Source organism: Rousettus aegyptiacus, unplaced genomic scaffold (assembly GCF_014176215.1).
Source record: "Rousettus aegyptiacus isolate mRouAeg1 unplaced genomic scaffold, mRouAeg1.p scaffold_m13_p_2, whole genome shotgun sequence".
NCBI lineage: Eukaryota > Metazoa > Chordata > Mammalia > Chiroptera > Pteropodidae > Rousettus > Rousettus aegyptiacus.
In genome coordinates this window covers 148,845,145-148,868,197 of record NW_023416295.1, presented here as the reverse complement: position 1 = coordinate 148,868,197, position 23,053 = coordinate 148,845,145, and the positions used below count along the sequence as shown (strand labels likewise).

The window sequence follows — 23,053 nt, the reverse complement described above, 5'->3', positions numbered from 1 at the left end:
ACTTCACTTTATCATTGCACTATGTTTTATCACCTAGTTTCTTTTGAGTAACTTCCTTTATATCTTATCCCTGCCCCATTAGAAGTTAAACAAAAAGTTTCTCTAATTAAAATAAACAAACAAACAAACATCAATTTTCTTTAAAGAAGAACTTATATGTTTTCAGATGAAGAATGAGGGATGACCGAGAAAGGAAGAAAAGTTTGTAAGAGAGAAGGAATAAAAGGAAGGAAATGAGAAAGGAAAGGAGAAATGGAGGAAGAGAACAATTTAAATAGTAGTATAAGGATTCTGCCTTTTCATACTCGATGAGTCTATGCCCCATTATAAACAAAGACACGAGCGCTGACTCTTCAGTTGGTCTCAGGTACATTATACCTATCAATATAAGCATGTCATAGCCCTAGTCTGAATCTAGTTTTTAAAGAAAGGCTACAAATGTCTCCTGAACGTGAGCTTAGCATAAGAACTTCGTCTGGTACTCAACTGAAGAAATCGTACACACTCTTGTGCTGGGGGAAACACTAAGAGATAAATGTCCATTTCAAGTTTGATACATGAATTATGATCATGCATATGATGGCTTTATGGGTGATTTAAATGTTTCAGAGGTAACTTGGGACTATTCTTGATTTTCACCTTCAACCTGATTTTAGAGCTTAAGCCTATTTAAAAGTATACTACCACAATCCAATTGAACCCAAAACATTCTAGCATTGATGATCTTTTCTTCATATCCAGACTCACTGCTATTCCAAGCAGACACTGAAATTCCTTCCATGCAAAGTGTAACTGTACACTTCCCTTGAACTCAACGGGGTAAAAGATGGGAATTTTTGAGTTGCTGACCAGTCTCCTCCTGTTCACATATAGCAGACTTGGGAAAGTAGGACTGATCATTTTGAAGTGGTAGCTGGTTTAATGACCCTTTTCAAATAAGAGAGATAGTGTACCTGAGCCTGAGAGACACTCCATATCAGTATCTATAGTTATCGAGCAATTAAGAGATCAGCAACCTCCCAGAGTCTAACTTAGGACTCACAGTGCATTTACAAAAGAGGCTAGACTGGGGGAAACATGTTTTACACTTAAGAGGTTATTTGTGAGGGTCTCCTTAGTTAATAATTGCTGAGAGTGTAGAGATCTCACAGGGCATCAAATGTTCTTTCTGTAATGGTGCATGAACGCTTATGTTCTCAGTATATTGCACTCATGGGGTTTCCTGTATTGGCTAATTATACAAGGTTCTATCCTAACCAGTGGAGATTCCAAATTTGCCTTCTCAATTAACTCAAGGATATTAGACAAGAGACTTGTGTTCATTCTGTTGGACAGCAAAATGTGCTCTCCAAAATTTAGGTCACTTGTGATATCAGAAAAAGTGTAGGCTTAAACATTCCCCAATGTAATCTGCATTTATTTGTATGCTAATATCAGCATTCACTAAAATGGGAGTCTGCAACTTTAAAAAATCATTAAATGATATATATTAATGTCAGTATAATATTTCTCAGGGATAATAAATTTAAAATATATGAAATTAATGATAATTTGAATAATAAAAATAAAATGTGCTTTATTACTGAGCCCCATTTCAGTTTAGGGTACAAATAGATATTCAAACACTCAAGTATTTCAAACCTGGGTCTAAAGTCTATCCATTTACTTACTTTATCAGTTACTCAAGTAAATGTTAGATGAACTGTATTATGATCACAAAACCCAGCAAACAGAGTCTATCTACTGTCGCAAACCATCGATAGAGATCTCTACTTTCCATCCTTCTCACCATATCCTCCACCTCCATCACCAATATTGAAACACGCAGCTCTTTTCAGATTACTGTAGATTGTCACTGGGAGTGGCAGAAAGCAAGTGCTCCTTAGCGTGGTGCTGCATCATCCAGTATGTGGAATCAGATTCTAAAGGAAATAGTCAAAATTACCCTTTAAAGCCTCATAAATATTTGATATGCATTAGCTTAATTAATCCTCATGGGAACTCTCTGAGGCAACTCCTGTTATTTTCTCTAATTTATGAATCAAGTTAAGACAGAGTGAAGTCTTAGTTGTTATAATTTGTCCAGAATCGCAGGCAGTAGGTCTTGGGACCTTTTAGAAGGTGCCAAGAAACAATTAGACTTAACTTAGTAGAAAAATGAGGAAAAGATAGCCTGTAGTAGAGAGAATTTTAAGTAAAGATGTGGAAAGAGCAGGTAGGCATGCACCAGGTAGGGGACTGATGATATTCCCATTTCTCAACCATCCCAACACACTATTTTCTATCCAGTACTGGGACAGATGGCCATGTCTTTAGTTAATACCAGATGACATAATCATCCTGAATTTATGGCCATGATATTTATTAAATTCATATCTTTCTTTAACAACTATAATCAAATATGTTGCGAGATGATTATACTGTGAGAGGCATTCAAAAACAATGACCAAGTGTTAAAGTAGCAGGACTACTTTCCCACCCACGGGCACTATGCTCTTTCATGTGTGAAAAGGCAGTCACAATTGCTCATGTTCTTTTAATTGTTTTCATTCATATATATATATATATATATATATATATATATATATATATGCATCTAATAGGAATCTTTCAGCTAACAGAAGTTAAATGCTCATGAGGCGTGACTCTAGTTTTCAGAGCCCACTAGGACTGTTCTATTGAACTTAGTATAGCCAAAGATCCCCCTGAACTGTTGGGGCGAAGCCCAGTGGTATTATCTAGGCTGCATAATTCATATTTAAGGAAGTTGCTTCTGTGTATTACAGTGTTCTCAAATAGCTTATGTGCTCAATACTTTAAAATTGAACGCAATTCACTTCTAAGTATGTACATATTTGTTTAAGTAATAGTTCAATAAATAAAAGACTACCCATTTTAAGGATAAAGCACCTCACCTATTTCAAAGTGCATCCATTCCAACTGGCATGCTTAGTCCATTTCCTTAATAATGTATTTTAGAATAGGGCAGTCCCTACAATGAGGGCTAGTGATATTGATTTCGAGGGGAAGTATAACATGAGCAGGACATGAAAGAAACAATTAGACTTAACTTAGTAGAAAAATGAGGAAAAGACAGCCTGTAGTAGAGAGAATTTTAAGTAAAGGGGTGGAAAGAGCAGGTAAGCATGCGCCATAACCCACTCATCTGCTTTCTCTGTGCTATACCTCAGCAGCCAAGCACTATGAGAACGCACTGGCACTACAGCGCAAACATCCCCAATTTCAAACGGGCCAGCCATCCCGCGATACTGCTGTGGCCATCTCATTACTTCACCTTCTATAATGATTTGTACTCTATCCTCAGAAGATAAATCTCAGATCTCTCCTACCCATTACTTCCCTCTCCCCACTTCACACAGACGACTACACATCCTACTTTATTGAGAAAATACAGTCAGAATAGAGCCTGTCTTCCTACTTAATACAAAACTCACAACTTACATCTGCATGTAAACTTTTTCCTTCTTGTTATAATAAATTTGTTTTCATTTCTAAAGCCAATCCCTCTATCCGTGCCTTGCAGCCATTTACCTCCTACCTTTAACAAACATTACACTATCAATCATTTTTCCTTGCATATTTTCCTCCTTCTTAAATAATCCTTTTAAATATGCTTGTCTCTCCAAAGTTAAAAACCTTGCCTCAAACCCTGTTTCCACGCCATTTTGCTCACCATCACAAACTCCCCAAAGGAATCATCTAAACTCTTGAGCTCCTTTTCCTTACCTCTCATTCCATAATGACTTAAGTCTGGCTTTATTCTGATAAAGCCAGAATTTGATAAGATCAACAATGATCTTCATAATGTTATGTCTAACACTATCCATTCCTCATTTTAACCGGTTTATCAGCAGTTTTCAACAGTGTTGACTATTTCTTCCTCAAAATGACCTCTTCACAGGCCTCCTGTGATGTGACACTATTTTTTCTCCCTTTCTCGGTATCCATGGCAGGATGCTTCCTTTCTACCAAGACATTAAATGTGAGATTCCCTAAGACTCATCCCTTTTCTCTTCTCATTCTACAGTCTCCACCGAACTGGTATCAGCTACATCCAAGGCTTCTGTCAATATCTAAAGCCAGATGACATATACGAATTTTAGTTAAACATTTGATTTCAGAATAATTGTAGATTCACATGTAGTTGTAAAAAGTAATATGAAAAGATCCCCTGTATCCTTTACCAATTTCCCCCAGTGGTAACATCTTATAAAACTATAGTGCAATATTATAACCAGGATACTGATATTGATACTGTCCAGATACAGAAGAGTTTCATCACCACCAGGATTCCTCATGTTGTCCTTTTCTAGGCACACTCACTTTTTTCTTACCCTGTCTGCTCCACCCTATCCCCTGGCAACCATTATTTTTTTCTCCATTTCTATAACTATGTTGTTTCAAGAATGTTATATAAATGGAATCTCACAGTATGTAACCTTGTGAGATTGTCTTTTTTTCACATAGCGTAATTCTCTGGCGAGTCCTCCAAGGTGTATGTATCAATAGTTTGTTCCCTTCACTGACAAATAATATTCCATGGTATGGATATATCACAGTTTAATTATTCGCCCACTGAAGAACATCTGGATTAAATTCTAGCTATTACAAATAAAGCTGCTATGAATATTTATGTATAAGTTTCTGTGTGAATATAAGTTTTTATTTCTCTGAGACAAATGTCCAGAAGTGGAATTCCTAGGTTATATGATAGCTGCATGATGTTGTTTAAGTAACTGCGAAGTGGTTTTCAAGTGTGGCTGCACCATTTAACACTTCTACCATCAATATATGACTGATTCAGTTTCTGCATATACTTGCCAGTATTTGTTATTGTCATTAACTTTTATTTTAGCCACTCCGATAGGTGTGTAGTGATATCTCATTGTGGTTTTAATTTTCATATTTCTAAAGGCTAATGATGTTGAACATCTTTTCATGTGCTTATTTATCATCTGTATATCCTCTTCTATGAAATGTCTCTTCATCATGTCTTTTGCCTATTTTTTAATGTTATTGCTTGATTTTTTTTTTTTTACTGTTAAATTTTGTGAGTTCTTATATAGTCTAGATACTAGTCCTCTGCTGACTACGTGGTTTGCAAACATTGTCTTTTTATCTGCTTAAAAACTCTTTGCATAGCCCTAGATTTTCTTCTTTGTTTTCTCTAAAAGTTTATAGTTTTATATTTTGTATTTTTCTCTTAGGTATGAGGTTTAGGTCAAGGTTAATATTTTTGCATATGGATATCCACTTGTTTCAGTATTATCTGATCAAAAAGGTTGTATCCTTTCTGTGGATTGCTTCTGCACCTTTGTCAAAAGTCAGGCATATTTGTATGAGTCTATTTCTGGGCTATTTATCCTATTCTGTTGACCTATGTGTCTATCCCTCTGCCAATACACAGCTCCTTACTCAACTGTCTCTGACATAACCCAAACAGAGGATTGAGATGCCTCATTATAGCCTGGCGAGAATGAAAGTTTAGGCTCCCAACTTTGACCTTTGCTGGTGTGATGGGTGAGTGGAGTCACAGCGTTTTATGTAATATTTGACTGGAATAGAGTAATTATTGTCTAAATATTTTCTGTCTTATGAAGCTAGTGCTTTCTTGAACCTTTAGCTAAAGAGAGTAAGCTTTTCTTGGGGAGTTTTTGTCTGCACCTACTGGAATTTCCAGATTGCCAGTTTCTTGAGTGCTATGTCTAGAGTATGTGAGACAAAAGAAAACTGTGTCGCTTTTTGAGTCCTGAGGTTTCTAGTAGCTCTTTTCTCTATGCCTTTCAGATCTTCCTTAGGTTTGTTGTACATATAGGGTTTTCAATGTTCTGAGTGGCAAGAATAAGGAAAAATATGCCCAAATCTTCCCCAAAGTGGAAATCAAGATTCACCTCCAGCCTAGATCTTTTCTCTATGACCCAGAAATAAGTATTGCAATACCTGCTTGACATCTGCTCTTATCTCAAAGGTACCTCAAATGTAACTTGTTCAAAGCTGAGCCCACTTAAATGTTGCACTATAGTCCGCCCAATACACAAGCCAAATATTTAACATTCTTTTTTTTTAGCACATATTCTCCTTCCCATTTTGAGCTATCATGAAGTTCTTTAGATTTTTTCTTCAAAGTATTTCATAAATCTTCCCTTTTCTCTGTAACTGCATATCACAATCCTAACCTAAGATATGCTCATATCTAATTAAAACCTTCTGCAAAGTCTCTTGTCTGATCTACCCACGTGTACTCTCCCTGCTCCAAATTCTTCTCCTTATACAGATGGAGGGATCTTTTCAAAACACTATTGTTACTATTTAATAAATTTATTGCTTTTAGGATATTATTTTTTTAATTTTAAGCCTTGCACATATATATTATAAATACTAAATAAATATCTGTTGATAAATAAGTATAGTACTCTAACATTTTGTGTGCATGCCTCCTTAGCTAGGTTCGAGTCATCTAAAGAGCGGAGACATATCCTAAACCTCTATGTATCCTCAGTTCAATGGCAATCTGTAAATGCTTAATAATGATGATTCTGGTATTACTTAGTCAAGTAATGATAAAACCACTAATCTGGAAAAAAAAAAGTAAGATAATCACAACAAAAAGTGTTCTGATGTATTTGTACAACTGTAAATAATTTTTAACATATGATTCAGAACTCAATAACGGTATAGATTTTAAGAGATTAAATAGTTTTCAATCTTCTCTCTTGCCACAACCAATTTATATCTAAGATTTATAAGTATTGCTTTTACTTCAGGCATAGGCTCTAATACATTAATTCTGAAACCTAGGATTGGGTTCACATTTGAATGGACAAATAAACCATGTCCCAGCTATGACTCCTACAACCTGTAGGAATGGGATAGGCTTATTTTTATTTATAAAAAAATTTTAGTCTTATTTATTATTTTAAAATTGATTATAAATGAGCCATGCAAATCACATAGAAAAGATGCAAGATTTTATTTCATTGAACTTACTAAAAAATTTAGACTATGATAATATTTAAACACAGCTAAAATTAGGTTCTTCAATATTATTATCGGTTTTTCTCTGATTTGGATGTTTCTTTTGCGTATCTGTCTTTCTGCTATGGTCTTTCTTCTTCTGATTTATAGCGGTGGTTACCATGGAAGAAGGAAATGTGTTAGTACACAAACTTGAGCATAACTACAAAAACTTTCCAAGAGAAATCAATTTGGCAAAACATATTTTTTCTATATTGAAGAGAAAAGCAGCTATTACATTAGAAAAAGAAAATTTCAGGAAGTTATAAATTTAAGACGCTTTTAAAATTATTTCCAAAGTTCCATTCAATGTAGTATAGAGAGTAGGGGAAAAACTATTGGAAAACTTTTACATATAAAATTAATATTTTTTTTCTGGTTATGGAAGTCTGACTACATGGGTGAGTAATATATGAAAGATGTTACTGAATCCAAAGTTCCGCTTAAGGGCTGATTCAACCAAAGAGGTTACTTGGAGGAGTCAGAAGTAAATTAAACTTCGAAGGAAGAATGAGATTTTACTGATGGCATTTTTGAAGAGAGAGAGAAATTTAGCTATGATAAGTCTTCATATGGAGACTTATTAGTTTGAGTACTAATAACAGTATCTTCATTGGTTGAGTGTTACTATGAGCCAAGCTGTGTTCTAGGCACTTTTATATGCATTAATCTATTTAATCCCAGGAGTCAAGTACTCAGTGCGATTTTACAGAGGAGGATATTGAAGCATGAAGAAAATAAATAATTTACCCAGAGTCACAGAACTAGTAGGTGATAAAACCTAATTTGAAACTTGGCTAGCAGGGCTTGCAATCTGTGCTCTCTGCATAGAGCCTCAAATCATAGCAATTCACAAGTATGTAGCTCTTTCTCCACGTCAGGCATTTGTGTACATTTTCTCAGTTAATCCTCACAGCAATTCTAAGAGCTAAGCATTATCTATTTCAGAGATGAGACACAGCAGGTCCAGAATTAGAATCCATGCTATATCTCATCTTTTCAAATCTTTGCTCCCACCTTGGCTAAAATAAAGGGGCTGTAAAGTAAACTCACGGCATATATGTTAGATGAGTCAATGAAAGCCAAATATAAAAGGATTGCGAGCAAAATTTTTAAAATTTGGACTTTATTCTTAAGACACATTCATCAGTGTCTACGAGCTCAATAAATTTTGTTGAATGAATAATTGAATGACTGAATATAAAGCTGAGGGCATTATTATAGCAGTCTTTCCTTCTAAAATTAGGTGCTAGCATTAATTATAAAGTTAAATAAAATAAATTGAAATTAAATAATAAAAAAAATAAAATAACCACAGCCAAAAAAGGTAGGTTATTTATTCTCTTTAAAATACATTGCCACCAAATCTAGTCAGCCACAAAATGGCTGTCCCACTATCCAGATCGGCCACAAAATGCCTGAGATGTTGCTTTCTGACTTGCATATTTACACTTCTAAAAGTTCTGGTTAACTAAGTCCATCCCATTTTTACTGAAATAGCTAAGTATAGCAACAGTAAAGAATACATTTTTCCTTTATCATTAAAAGAAAAAAATAATTAAGAGGCTTCCTCAATAGTCCATGACTTTTTTCAATTACTGCTTAGTTATATCTAGACTGCTAATCTCAAATTTAATAATGTTTTATTTCAATTCATTCAAAAATATTTTTCAGATAATTTTTTTATTCAAAACGGTATTCTCATCTCAAACGCTTCTAGAGAAATTTATAGGCCAAACTGGTATCAAAACTCTGTTGTGTCATTTTTCTTATTCAGTGAGTGAGACTTCATCATAGAGAGTTGTTTTCAATCTTTCCTCTGCTAGTCTCTATTAGAAGTGCTGACGCTTCATCTCCTGTCTCTTCAAGTCTCAAATAACATGAAAAAAAAAAAAAAAAAAACCCTGACAAAAATAAGGGAAACGATCATTTCTCTGATCCTTTGTTTTCCAAGGGGCAATATTACTTACATACCAACATGGTCTGCTTATATTTCTTGCTTTCTGATAAGCACTTTTATTAGGGCGAGTTTGAAATGAAATATAGCTACAACTTTTTCTCTTAATAAGTATATGATAACAAATTGGTTACAGCTGTTTTCTTCACAGATTGCCTTCTGAAAGAACATGTCATTGTATATCTCAGCTTTTACCTGAAACTTTTTTCCTATAGGGTCAACATATTTGCAAAGAAAAAAAAATACCATGAAGTCAAATATATGATCTTGTTCTATCATTTCAAAATTTATCAGTAAATATATGTTCTGTAAAATCACTTTCATTATTAATTTGTCCTTACATTAGTTTTAGTGGATAATATTCTCATCCAATGTAATTTGGAATTAAAAATTTAAGACAATATAGGATGATAGAAAATAACTGTTCCTTCTCTTTCTGTTGCACCCCAGCTCATTATCCAAATTCTACAATTAGTAAGTTTCTCCAGCTGTCCCACAATGAAGGTGATTCATTTATTAGAATAGAGAGAAAAATAACAAAAAAAAAAATTAAATGAAAATAAGTTGTTTTTGGTTTACAGGGACCGAGCTCCTTTTATTTTTACTTCAGAGATGGAATACTTTATTACAGAGGGTGGGAAAAACCCACAGCATTTCCAAGATTTTGTAGAGCTTTGCTGTCGAGCTTATAATATTGTCAGAAGGCACAGCCGACTACTGCTAAATCTGCTAGAAATGGTAAGTCCTCTGGGGTAACAACGAAAATAATAAGCTTCGTTTATGTCTCTCTTTCAGTAGTCTATTTTTGCTAATGGCTTGGAGTTCCCCAAAGGGCTGTCTGAAACAGAAAGAAATGAACAAACTAAAAGTACCATTACACATTTCTTAATAATTCATTGCTTTGGTTCACGGTTATTGCAAATATTTCTATTCATGACAACATCGATATAGTCAGGGTTATCTATATACATTTTGATTAAAAAATAAGGACAGTAATTTAGAATATTATATCAGTTGCAGTGCGCTTTAGGAATTTTCCTAAAGTGCTTTTTTAAAACAATTATCACCTTTACACTTTACAGCAACCCAATGATGTAGACCAGGTAAGGATTTTTCCTGGCTTCTCTCAAAATCTCTGCCTTTGATCACTTGCCTTTTTTCTAGATTAAAAACTGAAGGTCAAAAATGTGAGGCGACTTGCTAGCAACTCAACCAGAGAGGACTACGTTTACTAGTATACATTGGGTCTATCGAGTCATGGTCCTATGTGTTCTCCGTTGATCAACAGGGTAAAAGGCAATGTTTCATTCCACTGTCCAATACAAAGAGATGACAATTAGATATGCAGGATGAGAGGGGAGGGATCTGGTAGAAATATCTTCAGGGAGAAGAATGTGGTGATTCATTTGGGCACATACATTCATACTAGTAATTGCAGCAAACTGTAGGAGAAAAAAACACCTTTAGTAGATCAGCATGGTTTTTGTAGTCAATATGATCATCAAAAATAATTGGTTTAGAGCCTACATTTGACGATAATTCTACTAACTGCTATTAAATGTACAAACTTGGTGGTTGCCATTCCTGCATTTGAATTTTTACTTGGCATTTTACTGGCTACGTTCCACAGGGTATGTTACTTAACTCCAATAAGACTGTTTCCTCATGTATTAAATGAAGATAATAGCATCTACCTTATAGATGTAGCATTGATGAATACATTAACCTAATAGTGAATGCTTTGCATGAGCACTATGCTAAAATCTTTATGTGTATTAATTGATTTACATTTCATAAGAACTTTATCAGATAATTAATATAAAGCACTTAGCATAGTATCTGTCTTATAGTAGGCTTCAATTAATTTGTTATACTAGATCCTTATTAATCTATAAGAGTACTGTCTAATACAGTATTCCATAGTCACATATGGTTATTTAAATTTCAATAAATTAGTATTGGATAAAATTTTAAATTCAACTCCTCAGGCTCACTAGCCACATTTCAAGTGTTCAGTAGCACTTCAGTAGCCACATGCACTAATGGTACCACATTGGAGAGCACAGATATAAAAAATTTCCATCATTGCAGAAAAGTTCTATTGGGCAGTGCTGAATAAATGTTGACCTTGTTGCAATAAAGATTTGACTTGGATCCTTGTTTTAACTTTAAAACAGAACATGTACCTTACTTCTCTTTTCTCTGTCTTGAAAACTGGGAATTTCTAAAAATATTATAAACACAAAGCCCTTCATTTAGAAAGACATGTTGGTTTCTTCTCGTGTAAACCAGATATATAAGGTTCTGCTTATCCCCAGAATCTTCAAGTTGGCTTTCCAGTAAAAGTCAGTTTTCATACTGGTAGATTTGCATTTTATCTCCCAATTCTATTAGGTCATATTGTAATTATGAGATGGCTTACGGTTCCTAACCTGTGTTCATACCACAAAGGAAATTATACAAAGACGTAGTCAGTGACCTTGCCTCCATTTACACAATAAATATACAGATAGCATCAACTCTAATATCTTCTTGAGCCCCAGAAGGTTCTAATTCATGAATCCACAAGCTCTTGAATACTTACTGTATGCCAAAAACTGTGGAGGATACACCAACATATAAGGTTCGGTCAGTCTTAAAATTTTTAATTTAATAAGGAAGATAAAATTCATGTACAAAAGGAAATGAGGTGTCCAGCTTTCTAAATGTCTATAATGTTATAAATAACTACATACAAGAGAAGTTCTATACTAACAATGACTTGAACCCATCAGAGACATTTTAAAAATAAACCCAAAGTTACAAAATAGTCAGGGAGATGTGAAGTACAGCATAGGGAATATAGTCAATAATATGGTAATAACTATGTATAGTATCAGGTGGGTACTAGACTAATCTGAGGGATCACTTTGGAAATTTTATAAATGTCTAACCACTATTCTGTACACCTAAAACTAATATAAAATAATATTGAATGTCAATTCTAATTGAAAGATAAAAATTAAAAAGATATAAAAAAATAAACTCAATGCAGAAGAGCACAAATATAGTTTCCTAGTATCTCTCAGGTGACACTTAAATTATGGTGAATGACAAGTAAGCATGTTAAAATAATGTGAAAGGACACCTCTTTTTTATATAAAAAAAAGGTTTGAAAAGCTATTGGTGAAATTTTTTTCTCTTGTTTAGTAATCTTTCTACCCAAAAAGACACTTCTAGCATAGATCATAATATATTAAATAATATTAAAGTATAGAGTTAATGTAGTCTTATTTTATTTAAAAGAAGTAAATATATAGTATTTTAATCAAGTATTTAAATAATTTTCCTCACATAATGTTAAAATCAGATGTTGAAGGTTTCTGGTATATAATATATTTTTTAAAATCTCCCTATGTTTCAATTATTTGAGTTTTGACTTTGAGGCTATAGGGGAAATTTTGGCAGTAAAGAACACTAATTCAGACTAAACACATAATCTTTGATTTAGACTCTCATGGAAATTGAAACAGATCAGAAGCAATTTGGACCAATTAGACCAATGACTAAGTATATATGTAAAACAGCAGTGTGTTATTCCCTCTGTTTCTGGTCATTTACCTCTTGATTTTCCTCTTTTCAGGTTTCTTATGGGATTCTGTAGATAATTAAAGCAACAGTAATAGTTTCAGGACAACACTTCCTCTGGTATGGCTTTTTATAAAATAAAACCAAATTTAAATTTGTGAAAGATTATATTCTACCTATGTGGGTAATCTATATTTTCCACAGTTTTCTCTCAAACTGACTCTTGTTGAGTTAACTCATTTAAAAAGAAATCGATCTGCATCATGATCCAGTTAGAACTTGAGAAATACTTAATATGAGTTATAAATTCAATCTTCCATGAATGGTCAGTACCCAGGGTTATGAGTCAAAAGCATTTGGTGAATCTACTTTGGAGTTAATGGTTCATCCTTGGTAGAGAGTGACATGTTTCCAGATATCCACAGTCCTTTTTATTTACTCCTGGGAGAAGCAGGGAAAAAATAATCCATGAAATTCCCATCTTGCTTAAAAGCAAAACATCTGTAGGAGACCCAAGGGTATTACTGGCTGAATTCACTAACATAAAAGCCTGTATTTCATCAGCTTTTCTCTCATTAAAAAATCAATATCAGCTATTATGGAGGGCTTCCAAAGAACACAGGGACCATTCACCCAGTTTAAAATGTTTATCATACTTATTATTATATCAGATATTTCCCAGCAGAAATCTTTCTAACTTCTCCATGTGGTGATGAAGAGTGTCTGCTTCCTGAAGCATAATTATCAAATAGATGTGGGTTTAGTAGAAGGAGAACAGAAGTAGGAAAATTTTAAATGTCTCTATGCTTTAAAAAGGAACTTATCTGTTAATTACCTATAGCTATTCATTACCTGTACTAACCACCCTTTACCTTTCCTATTGTTGCAATTAAAGTTATTACTGTGTAATCTAAGCTAAGAGGCACTTGAACTACATCTCTGGGGGTCAGAGAATAGAAATGGCTAAATGGACCCAGGTCTGAGGCCATCTTTACTCTGATGTGCAGACTGACAGCACTCAAAGCCTCCTTTCTAAGGAATGGAGCACAACATCAGAGCAAGGTCAGCACTTGCTACTTTTTATCAGCCACATGACAAGGAGAGAGCTGGAGTTCCGATTGGAAGCCATCTTCACTTGTCACTGGTGTGTAGTGTGTGTGTTGACAGAAAAAGGTATAAGTATAGGGTCTACTACCCGAAGAAATGTTGACAGAGTCTAAAGCTAGCAGATGTAAATAGAGGATGTCCAGAGAAACTATAAAGCAATTCAGATCTAGGGAAGAAGGCTATTCTCAGCAAATGGACAATCACAGTGTGATAAAGGGGAAAATTTCCTCAATAAGTACACAGATATCTCTAGAACTCTAAGTACAGAACTGACAAGATAAAGTCTAATCTATTCTCCAGTTGTTTGGGGGAATTTATTGCCCCATGATTGACTTTAAGACTTGTTACTTACTGGTTTTCAATACCCAACTGGGTCAGATATTTTTTCATTCATTCATTCATTATTTCACAGACATTCATTAAGTTCTAACTATTTACAAAGCACTATGCTAGGGAATATAGACAATTCAACACTGAATACAAACCCAGATCCTATTCTCAAAGAACTTAAAATCTAACCTGACAAACATATACATGAACAAAACATAATAAAATCTAGGCATAAATAAGCATTGTGAAAAAGGTGGGACCAAGATATAATTGCTGTACAAAAGAAACAGTAATTAAATTTTATCAAGAGGATCTGTGGTGCTTTGAGGAGGAAGAAGCACTTGAGCTGAGCCTTCAAAGAGAATTTCAATAAACAAGGAGAGAGAGGAAAGGAATCCTGACTGAGAGGAAAATATAAGTATGCATGGTGGTTTAAAAAGTATGGGCATGACATGTGTAGGAAGTGGAGGCAATCAAGTGTCAGTCTGTGGTACAGATGGAGACCTGTGTAGATAACAAGGCTGAAGTAACAAATTGCAGTTAAATTGTGAAAGACGCTTATGATCAGAATAAGGATTTTGGACTTTAATGTATTAACACCTGAGAACCTAAAAGTTTCTTTATTTTTAATGAAGAGAATATCATCATTTAGACGGATAACTCAGAAGTTATACGATTAGAGAGATAGGGGTTGGAGAACTAGAAAAAGGCTATTCGAGTTTTCTAAGCAAATAAAGATGAGGAGCTGAACTGAGACAATAGTTGCAATGGAAAAGGGAATGACTACAAGAGACTGTTGAGGTAGTTTTTATAGAATTCGGTGATTGAGATTTGGAATTAGGAAGAAGAAGGAATCAAGGAAGATATGATAGTCCTGTTAGTTGGACAGTGGCGAAAGTGAAAATGGAGATAAGATAGAGGAAAGAGGAGGAAAAGCTTATGGGAGAAAAGAATTTGTTCAAATTTAGATATCATGAATTTGAGATGCTAGATCATCCATGAGGAGAGACAGCTGACAACTTTCCAAGATTACCTGATGTATTTCCATGGTTTCAATTAATATCTATATGCTAATGACTCCCAAATCTATATTTATAGCTATATGCTTTATACTTCATCCAGCCCTCCAAATATATCCAATCGCCCAGTTTTTTCAATTCTACCTTCTACATATATTTAAATATACATATTTAAATATATATATATATATATTTAAAATCCAATATCTTACCTCCTTTCCTAACCGTCTCCTAAATCCAGCCTCTTATTTGGCCTCCCTCACTTTAGTCTATTTATCAAACATAACCACAATGATCTTTCTAAAATACAATTCAGTTATTTTATTGCCAATTTAAAACACTAAAAATGCTATCTCCTGCCTTTAGGATAAAGTACAAAATATTTTATATTCTTTAATCATCCTATCATACTTGCCTTTTCAGCCCCATCTCTTGTTGCTCACCCACAGAATAGATACCCTGTGTTCCAGAAAGCTAATCTGGATTTATTTCTGTGAACAACTCATTGATATCTTGTTCTCCTCTGTACATCTGTAAATGCTGTTCCCTCAGCCTTGGTAGGTCCAGTAAGAAAGGAGAACAGTTTCAAATCCATTTTTTTCTTAATTTAACTTCATCAATTCAATCACAAGTTCACCCACCCAGCATAAGCATAGTCTCAGTTTACCCTTTATTTTTAGAATTAACAGCATTATTCTCAAATTCCCTGTAATGTAAGAGTACCTCTATTCCAGAGCAGGAAATAAGTTATCACCTTAGTCATAGAGGTACTGATGACATCATTCCTCTTATTTATTATTTTTTGCAAAGTTCAAATTTATTTCAAAAGATCTGTTTTTTCTCAAATATTTTTGCCTAATAATTAAAGAGAATATTGTCCCTTCCGTCTACACTATAACATAAAGTACTTTTCTAAAGATCGGCAGAAAAATACTTGAACCTTTGTACAATTATATCTTTAATTATTTCGTTGCTTTAATAATCGTTAATAAATGCAATCACCACTTAACTAGAGAAGCTTGTGTTCAGGTAATATGAGTCATACTCATGAAAGAACATAAAATGAGAATCAGCGGGATGAGGTTTATATCCTATGTACTTATATAGCATTTGACCTGGACACTTCAATTACAGTTTCAGGGGGATTAAAGTTTTCTTCTTTAAAATAGGTATTGTGGTATAATTTTTGTGTAATAATTTATAATGTATAAAGTTCTTTTTTATTCATTAGCTATTTGCGTCTCCCAAGATATGTTGAGTATTTTTATATCTACTTTAAAAATTAGAAAATGGAGGTTCAAAGGAGTTAAGAGTCTTTTTCAAGGTCATTCAGATTTTAAATGGTGGGTCCAGAAATTCTGACATTAGAGATCTTATTATTTTTACTGTCCCATGCTGAATATGCCTCTTCTATAAGAAAATAAGATGGAGATAGTAATACTACCATACTTACTTGAATGGTTTATGATAAAGTTAAATTATTAATCTGCAAACTGACAATTTTTTTGGTTTTAATTTTTACTATTACTGCTGCTTCTACTAAATATGAGAAATTAAAAAACATGAATTTATATTCATTTATGTTTACAAACTGAAAAGCATCGCTATATAAATTTAAGCGCCTACCTATTTGTAAAATCAACCAAGTAAGCTTAACTGAACATAACCAAATAAGATTTCACTTACATGTGTTCTGAGACTTTCTGTTTTTGTTTTGCTTGTGTGTTTGTTTGTTTGTTTTGCTAAGATGATACATGCAGGATTGCCTGAACTAAATGGAATCCAAGACCTGAAATATGTGCATAACAATCTTCGTCCACAAGACACAGACCTGGAAGCAACTAGTTACTTTACCAAGTAAGGTTAGCTGTGGATGAATGAGTGTGCACTTACACGTGTATACAGACACATGTTTCACATTTGAGATGCTTTCGGGGTGAACAGTCATTGGTATAAAGCTGTCATTTCTAGAATCACCTTGTGTCTTCTTTCCCAAGAGGCAGAAAGGAAGCAATGGGAATCGCTAGCACAAGGCCTCAGTCAGTAATTCTCCTGCACGCTGTTATTTGCTGACCAGCCTGTTCATCTAACACATTGTTCAATAGGTCACTGAAAAGAGCAAGGGCTGACATAAATAAATCAGTTGTTCTACTTGAACTATGTCCAGAAAAACAATTTGGAAAAAGAGATTTATGATGAGATATGGACTCACTACTTTCATCTCTATGACAATACAGTGATGTGTCAGTCCTTGGACAGCGCAATTAGAGTGCTATAATTTACAGATAGTTCCTCCTACCATTAAAAAAGAAAGAAAGAAAAACTATATACCGGATGTAAAAAGCTCCTGGCCAAAGGAAAAATGTAAATATGCTTTTTTTGTTGGCCAGAGTCTTATCCCTCCACATCCCCCAATTTCACCTGATATACCCAATTCTGTAAAGAGCATGATCTTAGATATGCCTGGGTTGACTCATCTCCCTTTCCCATTCAAGAGGATATGAACTAACATGGGAAGTAGATCTGGAGCCAGTAACTTCTTGGGAGTGAGCTAGTATATCACCTCCTGCATATCTGCCAGGCTAATTTTCTCACTTTCAGATATTATGTAGTATATGCTGTTAATTAAACTTCTTTCTACAACTTTATAGTAAAAAAAAATTGTTCTCCATTGCAGACTTAAAAAGCATCTAGTCATCTAAATTTGACTAATCCGATCGTCTTTATGAAGGCTTATACACCCCACCTCTTTTTTATTCCCCAATGAATCCTTTTCTGGGTAGATCACTTTTTCAATATACATCCATTCCTGCTTTGTTATCTAACTCACATTTATAACCTCATCAGGAATGCTCCGATAAATTACCAAAACAGAGGGGAGTCTTATCTAACTTTCAGTTCTACCCATACTTTGAGACTCTGGACAACTAGTATCCTATCCATGAAAACATCTCAGATTATTTTAGTACTAATTTTTTCCTTTCTATAATTCTACAGGACATGTACTTTCTTATGCTATACTTCTTATTACTGAATTATGGACTGTCCAATATATCAACTTAATTAATATACTTCTTGGTTAATTTCTCCCAAGCAAAACAGGGGACATATTCCTATTTCTCCATTTCCAAAAATACCTGAATATTAAACAAGCTCTATTCCCCTTAAAATATATTTGAAACTTTAACAGAAAATACAATTTAAACACCAAACATTCACTATATAAAAGGCATATAATGACTAACATTTAATACAGTGCTTCTTCTGCATCAGGCCCTGTTCTAAGTGCTTTTAATTCCATAACTTATTTAATCACTATAACATGCCTGTGAGGTAATATCATTCTTACCTATATTTTTAAATTAGGAAATTGAGACCCCAGAGAGGTTAAATGATTTACCAAAGGATACAGCCCGCAAGGGAGAGAGCCAAGATTTGAATCTAGGATGCCATGCTTCAGAGTGTGGGGTCTTAAACTCTACCCTGTGTGCTGAAAATCACCTCCCACACGCAGGCTCCGGGAGATGTGCTGCTTCATAATTCAGTCCATAGTTTTCTCATGGTTCGTCAGAGCCCACACTGGCTGCAATTTAACCAAGACAGATCCTACACCTTTCTGCAGGCCCTAATCCTGATTTCATGAATATTCCAAGCCTTGGTGAAGGACAGAAGTCCTTTCTCAGAACTATTATCTTTGTGCAGAACTATTATCTTTGTGCCACCACCAGGTGTCCCGGGGTGTTCGATTCAAGATTTGCTATAATTCTGACCTAGAAAACCCCCATGGGATCATTTGACTAATGACTCCAAGGCAGTCACCTTCCATCCTTTTTCTGTTTTGGCCCATTTCTAGATAGATGCTTTGAAACTCTCTCTATATACCCCCTTTTTCCTCAGAGAAATCTCTCATGAGATTCACTCTCCCTTTAACTTCCAAAAGCTTTCTCAGTTAGTATATTTTATCTTAAAATCTCAATTACATACTTTTATTTTTAGATATGATTTAATTTGTTTTCGGTGTGTCTTTCGGTCCTAAGGTCCTTGGTCAGTGTGTACATATCAAGTGTTGAGAATCTTTTCTATTACACATGCCACCCAGTACTGTGAAGAATCTTCTATTGAGGTTCAAGAAAGCTCAATTGATAGTGACCATGATTCTTTACCATTTAAAAAAAAGTTACTTAAGATCTCACCATTATTTAGATATTTTAAAATTTTTAAATTTCTTTAGCTGATACTTACACATGTATAGAGTGAATTTATCAAAGTAGCTTGGTTAATTTAAAAAAAAAATGGAGCTTTACATAATGCAAATAAATGTTAAAAATTATATGCACTTGATACTTTTCTGTGTAATATTACCTTAAACTGTGTTCCCTGACAACACATGAATTTCTAAACTTAAGGAGAAACTTAAATTGTAGAGAGTGTACATAATTTACAGAAAGGAACCAAGTTCTCCAATAGATCTAGCATTGGTTTTGGTGCTTCAATAAGGGTCATTAACTCCATGTACTTACAAGAGCTTCTGTTTGTTTAAACTCCTTGTTCTCTTTGTTCTGATAACCTAAAAGTGTTTTATGCACCTGTTTATTCTGACATTGCTAAAACACAGTTAAAAAAATAAGACAAGAAAATCCACCCTTCCCCACCCACCACCAAGCTCACAGATCTGAATCATGAATGAGGACTGAGCTATCTGAGACACAGCATGGGTAGTCAGCTACCTGAAGCGCCCTAGTCTGAATGCTACAGTATTAGCATTAAGAGGTTACCCTTCTTGACGCTGCTTGAGGCTTGAAAGAAAGAAATGGTTTTTGCTGCCTCTCCAAGGGAGTACTCTACTTATGAACAATACAGGATCCTACTCCACTCCTGGGTATTCACATTCTGGGTTAAGAACTGATTATAAGACTTTCAAAGGATGCTGTTCTCTGTGTGGCATTCAAAATTGTATCACAATTAATGACACTTAGAGAAAAATGAAAAAAAAAATTGGTTTGCCAGCCACAAAGATTTTTCACATCATTGCCAACTCCCCTCTCTACTTCCCTTACTTTTTTATACTCCCCTTTCAGCTGAGTGCTGTTGAATAGAATCAAGAAAGGATCATGACTCAGTCCCTGCAAACCGATACTCTCATATAATATCTCTGCTGGGCCCACTGCTAGGCAACAAAGGCAACCATCCATTAAAATCCTGTCCAAACGGGTTATTTGAAAATTTTCAATCACCCTCAAACCTCAGATTAGCTGTCTTTTGAAATAGATGACCTATTTCACAGTCCAGACTGAGATCATTAAATGTAAACTTCCCTGCCTACCTCCACTCCTACATACAGATCGTGCTTTTGACTTCATGCATTCTCTCCCCCAAAAATGTGAGAGGAATTTTTCCAAGTATTCCCAGTATTTCATTTGGACTGCCATGCAGGAGTTTTGCTTTAATGAATATAAAATCTCTTGTTCTTCAGATGAAATTCAAGGTAACTTGAAGCTAAACAAAACTTCAAACCTCAAAACACAAACAGTTTGCATTCATGAGGTGTTCTGGTCTCAAGAATCAGGTATTCTATCTGGTATTTTTGGGGAAAAAGATATACATGGTTGCAAACTGTAACCTAACAAACCCCAGAAACCAATAGGGTCTGGCTAGTTTCTAATGGAAACAGAAACCTTCTGCTCTGCTTATCTCCGTCTATCATGTTCCACTACTCTTTGTCCATTGGCCAGTATTCTCTAGTATAAATTCCATTTATAACTCATTGACTTAACTAGTTGCCTTTGCCCCTATTGGACATGGTTCTTCATAAAAAGCCATCACGGATTCTGTTGCCCATTCTTACTCCTATCATGGTCTACCCCTTCACAAAGAACAACCTAGAGCTTCTTCTCTAACCTGTGAGCTTTAGAAAGAACAGTCTTAGTTGTGAAGGGCCATTGGGCAGAGCAGACACAATGACTGTCCCAACAGGTACAACTGTGAAGCCAGTAGAAATGTTGATGACACCCAGAGAGAATGTTCCAGGACTCCACATCACAGACACAGGAGTCAGAGCCCCTGAACCACCTTGCGTGTGCAGACACAGTGCCAGAAATTCCCAATGTTCCTCTTATTCCTCTTCCTTATTTCTCATGGTTACAGGTGAGATAAGATACTTTATGCTTAAATGTCTCAAAACAGTTCAGTGGCTTTCTATCCAGTTTCTTTTCATAACTGAGAAAGAGAGTATGGGATGTAGATCCAGACCCCCGGTTTCATTATCATTATATTTTTGTGATGCTTTTTTAGTACTTTGCAAAATTGTCATGTCATGGATTGTTGTAATTCCACAAAAAAGGGTCAAAAATTGTTTCCCCTTAACCATTAATACCTACAGAAAAAAAAGCTCACAAGAAAAACAAACAAAAAAAAAAACAAAAAAAACAGAACCTAGAGAAATTAGCAATTATGATGTCCAACTTTCCCTAAACTAGGAAAGCAAATTTAAAGGGAAATGTAAAGTGGTTTCTTTTTTCATTGTGAAAGTCTACCATTTCAAAAATTTAATTATGAAAACTAGCCTGAACTAAAATTACTTTATAAAGTACTTTTTTTAATTGCAGGTATAACAGCTTTTAAAAATGCTATACTTCCTAAATTTGATGGCCCAGCCACACATGCTGTGATATTTGGTTTGATAGCTTTGTCGCTGTTCTAAATTTCTGCAATAGAAGAGTCTCTGATTTTAAATTATATGTTACACTGAGAATTCACTCAATTTGCCTAAATATCAAGTCAGGATACACGTTAGCTATTAGCTTAAAAAGAAGATATCCTGAACTCTTCGAGAGACTATCAGTCTAAAGGTTAAAGGTATTTGAAAAGTTTAATGTACCCACCAAGAGTACCAGAAATCACTAATTTAAAAAGATAAATAGTCCGGATGGCGCTGTTTCACAGCAGCTGTTATCTCCACAAAAGCTATGTGCAGCAGTCAATCTCCACTGGTATTCCTGACCCTGTGCATTGCATAAAATTGCTATATTCCAGGGATTTAGCGAGGAACTAGACTAAACTAATTTGCTATTTTTAAATCTGGTTTTTGTATTTTAAAGATTTTTATTACCTTAATTATAGCGCCATTTATCACTATTGATTTTTCTATATTACTGCATGTTAAGATTTGTTTTCTTGCTGTGGATAAAACTTCATGTTAAAATCATCAATAAAATAAGCTGGCTTGGGGAAAGGAGGGTGGGAAACTGGAATATTATGTCACTGGCACATTAGTCGTACATAATAAGACTAACCCATCAACCTTTCCTTAGTTTCTTTATTTCATTTGCTCTAATTTGGCAATTTTTGTAATGAGAATTTTCGTAAGAATTACTGATTCATAGTTAAGGCCATGGAGCCTGGAATTCCTGTTTGTATGCAGAGTTATGTGCCTGTGGTGACATTTACATAAGACTCGTTGACCTTGTAGATGAATTCTGAAGACTGGAAACTTCAACTGAGTAATCAGCAAAGTTTGGTGTTTTTAAAACTATGTTCTAAACTATGAAGCAGGAGAAAAAAATTAAGAAAGATAAGAAGTTCTAACGTTGCTTCTTACTCTAATCTTTATCTAATATCTCTTTTGTAGGATTTCAAGAGAGTTTATCCATTCGGTATTCACAGAACCATAAACTGTACATTTGCTTTCCCTTGTATTCCTCTATGTGTAGTTTGCTACCTTTAGGACACTTACATATTCATTTCTTTGCTTAACAAGTAGCAATCTTTATGAAATAATATTTTCATATTATTTATTTCCAATGACTTTTCATATGATACCTATTTTGAGCCTATTAACAATCCTGAGATATAGCATGGTTTAGTCATCAATATGTTTTATAGATGAAACAATTGAGTCTACTGAAGGCTAAATGACTTTCTTGAGATCACAGGCAGAACTAATAAGTGAGTTCAGAATAGAACAAAATTGATTTCTGGTATAATGGGTTCTCTTCCCTGAATCCTAAGCAAACTCAGAAAGGAAAAAAACAAAACCTGC

General features: G+C 34.5%; 1 protein-coding gene across 1 annotated transcript in view; it reads left to right on the top strand.

The window, feature by feature from the left end:
* PIK3C2G (phosphatidylinositol-4-phosphate 3-kinase catalytic subunit type 2 gamma) overlaps nucleotides 1-23,053 on the top strand; it is a 270,689-nt gene that overhangs the window by 188,364 nt on the left and 59,272 nt on the right. Inside the window, exons 27-28 of the mRNA XM_016124109.2 lie at nucleotides 9,574-9,730; nucleotides 16,763-16,872. Of these exons, the coding sequence (XP_015979595.2) occupies nucleotides 9,574-9,730; nucleotides 16,763-16,872 (267 nt within the window). The remainder of the gene's footprint in view (nucleotides 1-9,573; nucleotides 9,731-16,762; nucleotides 16,873-23,053) is intronic.